The sequence below is a fragment of the Hyla sarda genome, chromosome 1 (genome assembly GCF_029499605.1).
Source record: "Hyla sarda isolate aHylSar1 chromosome 1, aHylSar1.hap1, whole genome shotgun sequence".
NCBI classification, from domain to species: Eukaryota; Metazoa; Chordata; class Amphibia; order Anura; family Hylidae; genus Hyla; species Hyla sarda.
Window position 1 is genome coordinate 44532028 of NC_079189.1, and position 14121 is coordinate 44546148.

The 14121-nt window shown below is 40.9% G+C and overlaps 1 protein-coding gene across 4 annotated transcripts in view; it reads right to left on the bottom strand.

Moving 5' to 3' along the window:
* Positions 1–1067: 1067 nt before the first annotated feature.
* The window catches only part of FAM53A (family with sequence similarity 53 member A), an 85057-nt gene continuing 72003 nt past the window's right edge, over positions 1068–14121 (bottom strand). For all 4 annotated transcript variants that reach the window (XM_056554841.1, XM_056554837.1, XM_056554836.1 and 1 more), the window contains exon 5: positions 1068–2584. In XM_056554841.1, the coding sequence (XP_056410816.1) occupies positions 2309–2584 (276 nt within the window). In that variant the 3' untranslated portion in view covers positions 1068–2308. The remainder of the gene's footprint in view (positions 2585–14121) is intronic.

A 14121-nucleotide genomic window follows, 5' to 3' on the forward strand; every position in this document is an offset into this window, starting at 1 on the left:
AGCTGATTTTACCCTATTTAACATATTGCCAACAGTTATATAGGGTAAAGAATCCAATGACAGGTTCCCTTTAACATACAACTCCGATGATGGTCCAGTGGAAAGATAAGTGTTTAAACCTTCTAGCACTTGGTAACCCAAGACTAAAGCGAGTCAGAGATGGAAATCCCAGGCACACTTTAGTCTCAGGTAAGTCTTACACAGCTTCCGGCGGATTTAAATAAGTATCTTGCCGCCGGACCATCATCAAGTCTTTTAAGGTTTCGCTGCCCCTGCAGCTTTGTCAAGAGGTAGCGGGCATGCCCGCTACCTCTTGACAAAGCTGCAGGGGCAGCGAAACATGTTGAGGGGGGCAGAGTAGGGACAATTTTAAACAACAAGCATAGTAGCAGCTCGGACACTGCAGGCACGTTCAGCTCAATTAATAGTGACCACTGATAGTAGCAGAGAATTTTCTGCCAATCCATATAATCAATATCAATATATATTATACACATCGAGCTGCCTCTTTTGCTTAACTTTTTAACTGTGTGTAGTTTTGTTCATTTAGCACACCTTTTATTATTATTTAATAAAGCTTGTGGGATCACCATAAAGTATATGTATATATGGGAAAATAGGGTAATTTTTGGATTCCCCTAGGGGAATCTATAGGTTAATATATTGAAGTTAACCCTCCATATATTGGTCTAAATTGAGAAAGCTTTGACGGAGTTATCACAATTTGGCGCTTGAAGATTCTCAAATCCATATGCTTATTTGTGGTTTACCAGGGAAACGTTAAACTTCAGCATGTGCCTCGTCTTACATTAAAACAATAAAAAATGCAGACTTACCTCCCATGCTTCCACTCTCTGCTCTTGGCTTTATCAGCTTCTGATGACCTCCCACTCAGTCACAGATGGAGCGGGAGATCATCAGAAGGATGAACACCACCACTGGAGGGCAGATCTGCCAGCTGCAGGAGCATGGGAGGTAAGTATGTGTCCTTTTATTGTTAAAAAAATTAATCAGAACTTCATAATGTCAAGATGAAGAAATCACAAACACAAGAAATGCAAAGCAAATTCACTTTGTTTTTTCTTTATTAAAGGACAAATTGCCTTCTATTGCTGAGGGGTGACCTCTTCCTGTGGAATTGATCGTTACTTTACAAAGTCCCTGTCTAAAGTTCAAGTGCTCCAATACATTCTTCTTTTTTTGAACAGTAGAAAAAAACAAAAGGTAATAATGACCTACAAGGCATGTAACTACTCACACTCGTAAATGCACATAATGCAAATCGCTTTACCTTCATTTTTTCAAGGTAAGAAAAAAAAAATACCCAATTAAAGTAGCACAATTTTAGGGCACAATAACCTTTGAGGTCACTAGTACATTTTGATAAATGTCTATAAAATAAAAAAAAATTGTACAGGTATTTTTGCAACTATATGTATATGTATATGTATATATATATATATATATATATATATATATATATATATATATATACATACATACACACACTGTGGTTAATTTTGATATTTTGGACCGAGTGTGAACACTTAACGTGTCTTTAGTTGACTATTTTATCTTTTTTTTTTCTTTTTTTTCTGTATTCTTTTAAAATATAGAACATACACCTGCACCAGAATCACGGCAGACAGATTGTAAGTTATAGAATGCCCTTCTGAAAAATTCCTTTCAAAATAGAGATGCTTTTTTTTTTTCCAGAACTGTAAAAGCCATAGAAATGCAAAAAAAATATCATATTTATTTTTTTTATAATTTTTAATTTATTATTTTTTATTTCTTTTTTTTTTTTATAAATGTTTCCTTGAATCTCCCCTGCTGTCATTTCTCTGACGTATAGCAGCCTAGTATGTGCGACGTTCGCAAAAGTAAACAAATTGTACTCGCTGAGACAAACACACCCCGCAAAAAGTGAGGTTAAATAATTATGAAACTAGCTTAAAATAGTAGTCCCCCCCCCCCCCTCATGTATTTATTGAGCAAAAAATATATATTTAGGCACTCGCTGTCAGCACTTGACGGTACGATTTCCCCTTCTCCCGCATCTATAGGAAACCTGTTGAGTACATTCACATCTATTTAGCTTTGTACGTGTAGCCCCACATGCTAGGCCGCGTAGCAAATACAGCCAGGTGGAAACAAATTTTTTAATGCTCATTCTTTATCTTTGTCCGTTTCATTAACAGGTGACTAGGCTGCAACTCTTTCCACTGAGCTCCATGAAGGAGAGCAATGGCAACAGAAGGCACTCTTCTACCAGGGAGGACGCCTTATCCTACAGAGGCGATGAGATTCAGTTGTTCTCTATTTCATCCAGATCCAGCTCCTCGCAATCTATAGGAAATATGGTACTCTCACAGTCACTTAGGTCTTCCTCACTTTCGCTCACGGTTGCCTCTCTTGGGCAGTTGAGGGGGCAGGTTCCTCCGTCCGTTGTCTCCTTGATGGGGCTTGAGCCAGGAGTGATGATATTCATATGGTCACTGGAATCACAGGGGGAGGAGACAATGGTCTTCAGGTGGGGGTCTTCTTCATCTTCATAGTCCAATGAGCACAAGCTTTTAGAAGTCTGTCAAGACAAAAGAAAAGGAGCATTAATACAAAAAAAATTCAAAAATAACACAAATATAATCTTAAAGGGGTACTCCGGTGAAAACCTTTTTCTTTTAAATCAACTGGCGGCAGAAAGTTAAACATATTTGTAAATTACTTCTATTAAAAAATCTTAATCCTTCCTGTACTTATTAGCTGCTGAATACTACAGAGGAAATTCTTTTCTTTTTGGAATGCTCTCTGATGACATCACGACCACAGTTCTCTCTGCTGACGTTATTATAATAATAACGCTTTATTTATTGTTGTACTTAGTGGGATTTGAACCCAAGTCCCCAGCACTGCAAGGCAGCAGTGCTAACCACTAAGCCACCATTAAGCCAGCTGCTATGCATAGTTGCTAAAATGGACAGAGATGTCAGCAGAGAGCACTGTGTTCGTGATGTCATCAGTGTTCCAAAAAGAAATGAATTTCCTCTGTAGCATTCAGCAGCTAATAAGTACTGGAAGGATTACGATTTTTTAATAGAAGTAATTTACAAATATGTTTCACTTTCTGCCACCAGTTGATTTAAAAGAAAAAAGGTTTTCACCAGAGTACCCCTTTACAGACCCATTGATCACAATTATTCTTTAGGTTTATATCAAGCATTTGGGGAATTACATCTGGAATAAAGACAAATAATATTTTCCTACAATGACGCATATAATACAGACATCTAAATAAGGTAGTTTCCCAAGTCAAATACGTTTGGAGCTAGCCATATGTAAGAAAAGTGTCAGTCGAAAACACTGATTTTGGTGAGACTGGTTGATCATCTATCTATTTGTGGGAGAGGGGCTACAGATTCTCTTTCTATGGCTAAAGTTGGGGGAAGAGTCGAGAGGAAGCCCCCATACAAATTAGATAAAGGTCCGTCAGATGAAATTACCAGATGTATGACTGGATCTAGAGATTGTTGTCGGACCAAGGGTTGCTTGTAAAGCACTATTTAGGCACTAGATTACACTATATATACTGCTCAAAAAAATAAAGGGAACACAAACACAATGTAACTCCAAGTCAATGACACTTCTGTGAAATCACACTGTCCACTCAGGAAGCCATACGGATTGACAATCAATTTCACAGGCTGTTGTGCAAATGGGACAGACAACAGGTGGAAATTATAGGCAATTAGCAAGACACCCCCAATAAAGGAGTGGTTCTGCAGGTGGTGACCACAGACCACTTCTCAGTTCCTATGCTTCCTGGCCGATGTTTTGGTCCCTTTTGAATGCTGGCGGTGCTTTCATTCTTGTGGTAGCATGAGACGGAGTCTACAACCCACACAAGTGGCTCAGGTAGTGCAGCTCATCTAGGATGGCACATCAATGCGAGCTGTGGGTAGAAGGTTTGGTGTGTCTGTCAGCATAGTGTCCAGAGCATGGAGGTGCTACCAGGAGACAGACTAGTACATCAGGAAATGTGGAGGAAGCCGTAGGAGGGCAACAACCCAGCAGCAGGACTGCTACCTCCGCCTTTGTGCAAGGAGGAGCAGGAGGAGCACAGCCAGAGCAATGCAAAAATGACCTCCAGCAGGCCACAAATGTGCATGTGTCCACTCAAATGGTCAGAAACAGACTCCATGAAGCTGGTATGAGGGCCTGACGTCCACAGGTGGGGGTTGTGCTTACAGCCCAACACCGTGAAGACATTTGGCTTTTGCCAGAGAACACCAAGGTTGGCAAATTCGCCACTGACGCACTGTGCTCTTCACAGATGAAAGCAGGTTCACACTGAGCGCACATAACAGCGTCTGGAGATGCCGTGGAGAACGTTTTGCTGCCTGAAACATCCTCCAGCATGACCAGTTTTGTGGAGGGTCAGTAATGATGTAGGGTGGCATTTCTTTGGGGTCCGCACAGCCCTCCATGTGCTTGCCAGAGGTAGCCTGACTGCCATCAGGTACTGAGATGAGATCCTCAGACCCTTTGCTATGGACTATCCTACCCGTTTCCCAGACCTGAATCCAACTGAGCACATCTGGGACATCATGTCTCGCTCCAGGTTTGGGAGGACATCCCTCAGGAGACCATCCGCCAACTCTTCAGGAGCATGCCCAGGCGTTTTAGGGAGGTCATACGGGCACGTGGAGGCCACCCACACTATTGAGCCTCATTTTGACTTGTTTTATGGACACTACATCAAAGCTGGATCAGCCTGTAGTGTGGTTTTCGTCTTTGATTTTGAGAGTGACTCCATATCCAGACCTCCATGGGTTGATAAATTTGATTTTGTTATCTTAGTGTTCCCTTTATTTTTTTGAGCAGTGTATTTTTACAGCATATGGAGGTGGCAGGTTTGTATAGTTTTTTTTATTTAGGCAACCAAGAAAAAACTTTATTTGCCCAATGTACAGCACTGGTAGACACCATACTGTATTGCGCTGATAAATAAGGCAATTAATGGTATTGTTAATTGTACACAGAGCATTCTGCTGCTTCTAGTCTCCCCCCCCCCCCCATTTCAGAGCACCACGGCTTTTCCCCGTCTACCGTTCCATGTCTATTATCCTAACATGGAGCCAGTAGCTGTGAACTGCCGCTGCAACCTAAAAGGCTGTTATTGCTATTTCAGTCTAAATTAGTTTATAACGTTAACATTTAAGACAGGATTAATTAATTCCCAAATTATTTCTAACCGACTTCTATTTCATGTGCTGCCAGATTCGCTGAAACGGTGGAGCTTTTCAAGGGGATTATGTAAAGTGTAAAAGAAAAATCACTTGCTGGCCAGCTCGGTACATAAAACCCGATTTAGTATTTGCTTCTGGACTTAAAAGGGGTGTGCGCAATTTAGAAATTGAATAGAGTGTATTAAATTCAGCACACCGCTCCCTTGTAGCCCCCTGTACTCCTTATTTAGGTTTAGTAAAGCTAATACAAGATACAAACACATGAACAAGGAAAGAGCTGTATTTTGTATGTACAGGCACAGCTGAAAATTACAACAAAACAGCACTTCAAAAATTCTCCTACCCACTCACTTCAGGGTCAATTTGACCTAAAATACTCCATAAGTACCTTTTTAAGCTAAAGATCACTTCAAAAATCAGAAAGCTCATTCAAAATCTTAAGTATGGCTAGTTTAGAGGCAAAACTAAATTATAAGAAGTATAAGTCCTCGATAGAGAAGGATGTTCGGGAAGACAAACTTATGACAAGATTAAGGAAAGATGACTTTAGATCATTTTCACAGTAAAAGTCTATGTTCCTTCAAACCAGGAACCATCAATGTAAGGGAGGCCCATTGACATGTAGATATCTCACCAACAATCTTATATAGATACTGTCTCATCCTTATGATCATAATCCTTATGATCATAAGATCATAAAACCTTTGCAGGTGTCTTCTGCTATCTGAAGTACTTTTATTTGCCCACAGCTTTGCTATAGGCAACACCAAGCCATGTGTGGATGGCATTGTTATCTGTCATTAAGTAAACTTTTGTGGTGCAGCCTAACGAGCAGGTATCTTCAATCTACCCTCTTTGTGAGTCCAAAAGTCTAAAGTTCTATCACTGTACCAGTTCCATCCTGAAAAATGTAATAAACAGGTGGAGATCCACATTGGCAGTCAACCACTTTATTTTTAACGTCTTCATGCACACCTTAAGACACTATTGGAACAAATCCCTTTAAATATGAAAACTAAACAACCCGGGCATGCTCCAACAAGATGGCAATATAACTAATGTAAAGTAGAGCAGGCCAAACCAAAGAGACAAAGGCAATATTACTGTGGAACAAACCGCTTAAGTGGCATCAACTCAAAGTACTCTGGCAAGTCCATCGACAATGCATGTTAGGAATGAGATAAAACCCAAAACATTTACATATTAACATTTATTAAATTTTGATACGGACGTAATTGTTCAAAAAATAAAATTAGATTTAATAAAAAAGAAAAAAGAAAAACTATTTTAGGATTCAATGTTCTGAACAGCTCTGCTACAGTGTCCAAACAATGGAATACATTTGCGTAACATGGAACTGCACACTATAACTTTTGTAGCTCGTCCACAACATAAATGCTTGCACAACAGGGAAGAATTTCATTTAAACCAGAGAAAAAGTCTTCACAAAAGACTTCAAGACATGCTGGGTGTGGTAGTAATGTCTCAGGTTATTTTTTTTTCTTTATCAGTGCCTTATCAGTGCCTCTGTCTATCAACACCACAGGCTGAGTTATACTGTGTATTTTTTGTATCCATTCTTCAGGTCCCACTAGACTAAACTCCAAGTCCATTGTCAAATGAAACTTCCTGAACCTTGAGAAAACCAATTCTACACAGTCAACAAGATGATGAACTTTTTTTTTTTTTGTCTACGAGCAAGGTTGGCAGACTGCACGCAAAATAAACACAGTCCGCACCAGGTCTACAAAACACAAGAGATCCCAGGACTCTATTCAGCCGAGGGGAAATGCTCTCTCTGTACTGTGACTGCAAGCCGAGGCATGACACCGTCTGAAGACCTGCAGGCATGTAATTGGCATATTACTATTCGACAGCCCCACAGTACTTTATTAATAGGCCGGGATTACATTCTTCATCATGACAGCGAATTACAAGTGCATCCACTGTTGGCTGTTTGGTGGAATGTCTGGGTTAAAGTGCAAGTCATGGGAGATGAATTGGATTTGCTATATTTTTGCTAAGCCAGCTGTTGTGATTTCTCAAAGGAAAGGACTCTGTTCTAGACAGTTGTAAAGACAGGTTTTGCATATGTGCACACACTAAGTACTTTAATTTGAAGGTATTGTGAAAGGGCTTTGGTCAGTGCATGTATTTTCGAAAAGGCCCTTGACAAAAACCTTGACTCAAAGAGTCACCCCTGCTGGGACCCCCAGTGGTCAGTTGTGATTTGTGTGGAAAACTGACTAAAAGTGTTTAATTTCCATACAGCACCACCACAGGATGGGTTAAGAATTACACAGTGCACATTTAAATCAAAGGGTTGTAATCCAGAACAGGCGCGGTCCGCAAAAGCAACAGGCACGCTTACTTTTCTCCACTCTGTTGATGAGGATCCAGAACAGAAGACCCCCCCCCCCTCTTAATTCCTCAATATTCCTTCTTTTCTAAAGGGACCACCGCCTTATCCTGACCAGATTTTGTGTGACAGTCTTTAAGTTCCGTCATACATGAATCATACTTGCCATTTTTTGAAAGGACCACACCCTGAAAGACCATTTTTCAATGCAATTTTGTGTTGTTCTCTTAAGAAGGTTTCAATGTGTTCTATTTTACAACTATCCATTTAAATCTATGGTGGTTAGTTGATTAGACAACCCTACAATTCTGTTGCTTCTAAGTATACTAAATTGTTGTTGTACAGAAGTTTAAAAGTTAGGATCTGTTTCCATAGACAAGCGCCAACATTGGTCAACTATTGTGCAGACAGGGCCCCACAAAGGATGGCTGTATCTTTTGTGCAGTCCTTTGCTTCATTCATTGGCCTCACATGGAGGGACATGCGGCTGACGAACAATATTTCTTTTAACCTGCTAAATGCAAGAACCCGACAGACATTTATTTGCTTTACATGCTTTGTTGGCTGATCGTTGGGCCTATTAAAGGGCAATATGATGGCCAAAACTTGGCCTGTGTAATAGAGCCCCTAGTATGTGTCAACAGACCTTAAATTGCTTCTTCTAAACTTTTCATGGCTATGCAGAGTCAGACCTCTCAACTCTTCAAGATTGTTAACACCTTATGATCAAGAACAGATCAAGAGGGAGATATACAATGGATAGTTAAATTATTGAATATACTTGAAGTTAGGAGGTTGATAGACATTGATAAAAAAAAATGACTTTTGTAGGCATAGGCATATAATGGTTATATGTTGGGTAAATATTTATCTGACAAATCTAATAAACTGGTCACATGGTGAGCGCACACACACCACTTCTCATAAAACAGCTACTGAACACACAAAAATAAAATTTTATGAAACCCATTCATATAAATGCCGTTTCTCTTCAAACGCGGACTGATAACTCTTTGCCCTTTTTGAAATGGCCCAATAGTTAGCAAGCCGTTGGCAACATTTTATGTTAATGACTAAATTAAATTACCAAAAAGAGTGAGAGAAGCTTATTTTGGGTCCATCAAGTCTGAAGGTATTGTCTGAAAAAGAAAAATCTGAAGCTTCACATACAAAACCTCCAGATGGAAGAAGTCCAACCTTTCCTGCACACAAAAAGTTCTTTGCCTCTATGGAACTGAAAAAAGAAAAAAAGCAGAGGCATCTAATGAGACGTCTTTTCTTGTGCAAACCCCCCGAAGCTCTCACCCTGGAGCCTTTCATTTGCTGTGAACACATAGAAGAAATGCAGAGCACAGAGGCTCACTTCATTAAATGCCATTTTGGGCCTAATTTCACATTGTGATCTACTCCTCTGCCGTTTCTAAAGGCTACAGGCAGCAGATGCTCGACGTGGATGCCACCTCTAGAAGCAGTTTCATTCAATATTCCGAAAAGAAATAGGCTTCAGCTTTCATTCAGAGCTAAGTGCCCCCAGTGTGTTTGTTCCTGTCAGAGCACAAAGTGCTGGCTTGTCTACAGATCACTTTTGATTTCTGATTATCATCTCCGAGACTGGCCTTTGGTGCTATCAGCTTTCGTTTTTTTTTTCTTCCCCAAAGCCTGCAGGAATTTGAACTCTAAATGGGTATCCTCCTAGGCAACAAAAGATAAAAAGGAGGCCTTTGACTGTTCATGCGTTGCCGAAAAGAATAGGCCTGAGCCCATCCCTAGTAAAGTCCTATCAAGCACAGCACACTCCTCATTTCGGCATGTCCTAGTTGCAAAATAGTCACTAATTCAACATGGACAGTGTCTACTTTGCCATAAAAAAAAAAATGGGGGGCGGGGGGAGAATTCCTCTGGTTGCCTGTTAAGTAACCAAATGGTGAGCCAGTGAATGAATAAGCTTGCTAAACCAACTAAATAGCGCCAGGGGCCCCCAAGCTTTGAGCACTGAGGGGGATTTATGGACGTATTCTTCAAGCAAAGAATGAAAAATAAACATTAACACTTAGGCCTACGCTCTGCATAGTTATTGGCACATGCCATCTGTGTTCTAGTTTGACAGGTTTTGTCTGAGGGTACAGGAACACCCCTACACTTTCCTCCTCCCCCCTTGTTCAGCAGGGTTAATGATGCAGATGTAACCATGAACTTCATTTATAGAAGCTTTCGGCCATAAACTGTTATGCACCTTAATACTTCTCAAGCAGATTGACAGTCCCGTTACTATAAAGCAGCTAGCAGAGGCAAGACACCTGAAAATCATAGCCGAATTTTCTAAAGAACTAGACAATGGAAACAATTGATTAGTAAGTTTTTGAAATATAGGAGGGCAACCATGTGACCAAGCTTCAAATAATTTGTGTCCTTCCAATGCAATGCATAAAGCAGGCCTTGAACCTCATCTTCAGAAAACAATTTTTTTTTTGTATCATTAGGGGGGGGGGGGGGGGGGGGGAACGCCCGACGCCCGGGACATGCAGTTCCGGGCACCGGGCAGGTGATTTCTTCAAGCATTTAGCCCTGCTTCGGGTAAGAAGGGCTAAATGCCGGAAGACTTCACACACTTTGCAAACACTGCTACATGGGATCTGGTGCCCTGTCACTAAACTGCTATTTACATCTGCCTGCGGGGACTTCCTGGCGGACGTGCGAGCGGTGAGTGACGTCATTGCAAGTGGCACGCAGGGATGCAGACGTACTGCGAAGCCCGTGCGATGACGTCACTTATAGCGTGCACCTCCGCCAGGAAGTCCCTGCAGGCAGATGTAAGTAGCGCTAACCAGGTGGGGAATCTGTGCTAAGGCTACCTAATGTAAGGAAACTGTGCTGTGCTAACTAATGTGGGGAAACTATGCTACCTAATGTGGGGAAACTGTGCTGCGCTACCTAATGTGGGAAACTGTGCTGCACTAACTTAAGTGGGGGAATCTGTGCTAAGGCTACCTAATGTGAGGAATCTGTGCTACGGCTACCTAATGTGGGGAAACTGCTACGTTCCTAATGTGGGGAAACTGCTGCCTACCTAATGCTCCCCCCCCCCAGCAGTAACACCCACATCATCCGTAAGCTCATGCTATTACCACAGGGGGGTAGGAGGAATTGGGGGGGGGGGGGGGGTGTTGCTGGTGGATGATGAGGGGTGGATGATGAGGGGTGGATGATGAGGGGCGGATGATGGGGGCATTATATGTGAGGGGCACATGCGGCCCAGCCTCACCCAGCCCCTACCTCCAGTGGCCCCAGATAATTTAAGTTTGAGACCCCTGGTCTAAAGTAACACGGAACAAAAAATATAATTGAATTGCTTTTTAATAGCAGGTCCTTTTCTATATAGTTCTTAAAATTCAAAAAATATTCACCCCCTTTTCATTGACAACTCCATAAAGACTGCAAGCCCAAGCCTATCCAACAAAATTATCGATCTAAGAGGTTGTCTGGTAAAAATGCCCAATTTCCTATTAAGGCATATGGATGTCAAAGGAGTTCCATCAGCAGGAAATCTCATTTTATGAGAGAGATCAGCTCTTGCTATGACATACCCTGTCCATCCATGTGAAACTATTCAATTAAAGGCGTCCAATTGCCTAACCTGAAGAAGGGGAGGTTAGTCCCCAAAACATATTGTTATAAAGAATCTCGGACGTTCAGTTTAGGAGTCTACTTTGGATTAAGGCAGTGTTTCTCAATTCCAGTCCTCAGGACCCCCTAACAGGTAATGTTTTCAGGATTTCCTTAGTCTTTCACAGGTGATATAATTGTGGTGATGGCTGATTCACTGACCATAATTATGCCACCTGTGAAAGACTTAGGAAATCCTGAAAACACGACCTGTAAGGGGGTCCTGAGGACTGGAATTGAGAAACACTGGATTAAGGGTACTAGCGCAGCTTCCATGGTACTGTTTTCTTGCTTATATCAAGCATTCATTAAAATGGCTGACCTGTAATACCACATTTGCTCTGCAGGGGAGATTAAGAGTTGATCGTTGATCGTTCTAAAGCTAAGCTTATAAGCCTATATCCATCTAGCTTCCAAATTAAAAGAGGCTGTCATGGCAAAACAACCCATTTAACAAATGATTATTGGTGAGTAAACCAGGCAATGGGCATTGGATATTTGTTGGGGTAAAACCTTGTAGTGTCTAATGGAGGCCTTTTTTCCTAGTGGATTTTAGCATCAAAGATATCTAAGAGAACTGTATTTCCAACCCCAATAAGATTTGGACTATTGCCCAAAAATTCACTTTAATAGGGGACATTGGCCACGTTTTATGTCAAAAGAGGTGAATGCCCATAAAACACTTGCTTAGTCTAGAAAATTATTATAAAACTTTAATCCTCAGTTAGACAAATATTTTATAATACTGGCAGGTTTCTTTTAGCTCGATGAATATTCTACAGAGACCCATACAAAATTGACACACAGAAAGAAAAATTCTTTCCAATGAATGACACTCACCCCCCCCCCCCCCACCCCACACCCCTTAGAAAGGAACGCTCCAAGTTTCCCCCTCATTAAACCCATAGATATTTTGTAACAAGCACATTCTGTCAGGCCACACCACTTTTCTATAGGGGATGTGACAAGTGCCGGCAGCTGCTAGATCAGGCACTTTGCTGCACAAGAGATGAGATGAAAGGACAGCTGCCGTCCAGGGATGGGGTGCCCCCGAAGTTTGCCAAATTAACTCTTCAAACTCACATTGATATTCTGCTTTAGGCGGGAGACCCGACATTGGTGGCCTCCTCAGCGTGACAAGAGGGCAATGAATGAAGAGGCTGCAGGTCTTTTCAGTTCTGCTCAAAGTATCACTTTGACTACTTGCATACTAATTAAAGAGTCGACCATCAAAGCAAAATCGGAACGTGGACAAATAAGAACTGGCAATAAAAATGTTAAAGGGTATAAATGTTCATAAAAACAACAAGAAAACTTCATACTAAATATACAAAATTTACAATGTATCTCCGTCTTCAGCTAGACGAACAGTCAAAGTTTACTCCAGCTCCAAATGGAAAGACTTTGCTAATAAATTTTAACCTTAGCTGCACCAAGTCTTCTAGTTGTCACCGAATGCTGCATGAGCAAAATACCTTTCCTATATGAATGGACTAAGGTTAGGAGACCATTTTTAAGCAGTGGAGTCACTTGTGCTCCAAAGACTCATTGTTTCTCCTCCAATCTTCTTTTTTGTTAGAATAGAAAAAAAAATGGTCATGCACTGGCCAATGGCTGTCTGACTTTGCAGGTAAAATTGTAGCGGCCACTTGCCACCCATGCCGGCGTGGTTTCATTAGGTATTGCAGTGCATACCTTATACTTGTCCAAGATAAAGAGGTTGGCCACTTTTAGACAGATATTCCCAACATCTCATACACTATGTTGTGTCATAGGCTCCTTTCACACTATATGTTGCTCTGTTTTAAAGACCCGTTATAATGTCCTGTCAAGAAAACCCTTAAAAACGGCCGTTACAAAATCCCATTCAAGTCTATGGTTTTGTAACGGACATTTTTAAGGGCTTTCTTAACAAGACATTGTAACTGGTCTTTAAAACTAAGCAACATATAGTGTGAAAGGAGCCTTAATTTGTTTTTTACTTAGTAAGTCTATATATACTTGAAGACCCCTATAGGCTATTGGTGGGATAAGTAAACAATTGATGTTGACAGTCTGGGTCCAAGGAATGCAATATGGCAGCGGTTACATGATTCAACCATGTGAAGACCTAATATCTCCACCATGGTGTAGGTGTTCAACAGTAGCTAGGTTAGGAAATTTTACTATAAAGTTGCCAACCCTTAAGTCATTGTAATATAAAAATGTTGGCAACTTTCTTTAAATAATTAGTATTTTATTAAGATATCAGCTTGATGTCAATAAATTAAATCCATCTTGTTCTCAGATAGAGGAACCCATCCTGACTTTGTTCTTCTCACCAGTTTGAAAGACTTTATTAAGATACAGTGGGGAAAAAAATCATAAAATGTCTTAAAAGGTTATAACTAGATCCTGAGAACACTATATTCAAAGAGGCTATTGTCTTCTGTACACACACAACTACAGAAAGTGACCAAAAGCCTACCCACACATGAGTGGGCTTAGTTTGGCATGAAACCAAGGCAGAACATTGGTCCACCCATATGGAACAGTAGCTTGCACCCTTTGATAGGCTTATATACAGTGACTAAGAGGAATCTCAAGTTACATATAATGCAACCTAAGAGGGCAGAGTCAGCTCTGCTATACTTCTATACATGCAAAATCTTTGCAAAATACATCTCTCTAGAGGAGATGGAAATGCAGAGTCTAGCAGTTTGTGCAGAACACTTGGATTACATGAAGGTTTTAATCACACTCATTTCCTGCAAAGTAACTTGCCCAGGCCTCATAAAGCGATATGCAGATAACACGTGTCACAGGCAGTACTGAACGAGCTCAGCACAGCTGCCTCTTAAAAGCGTTTATTAC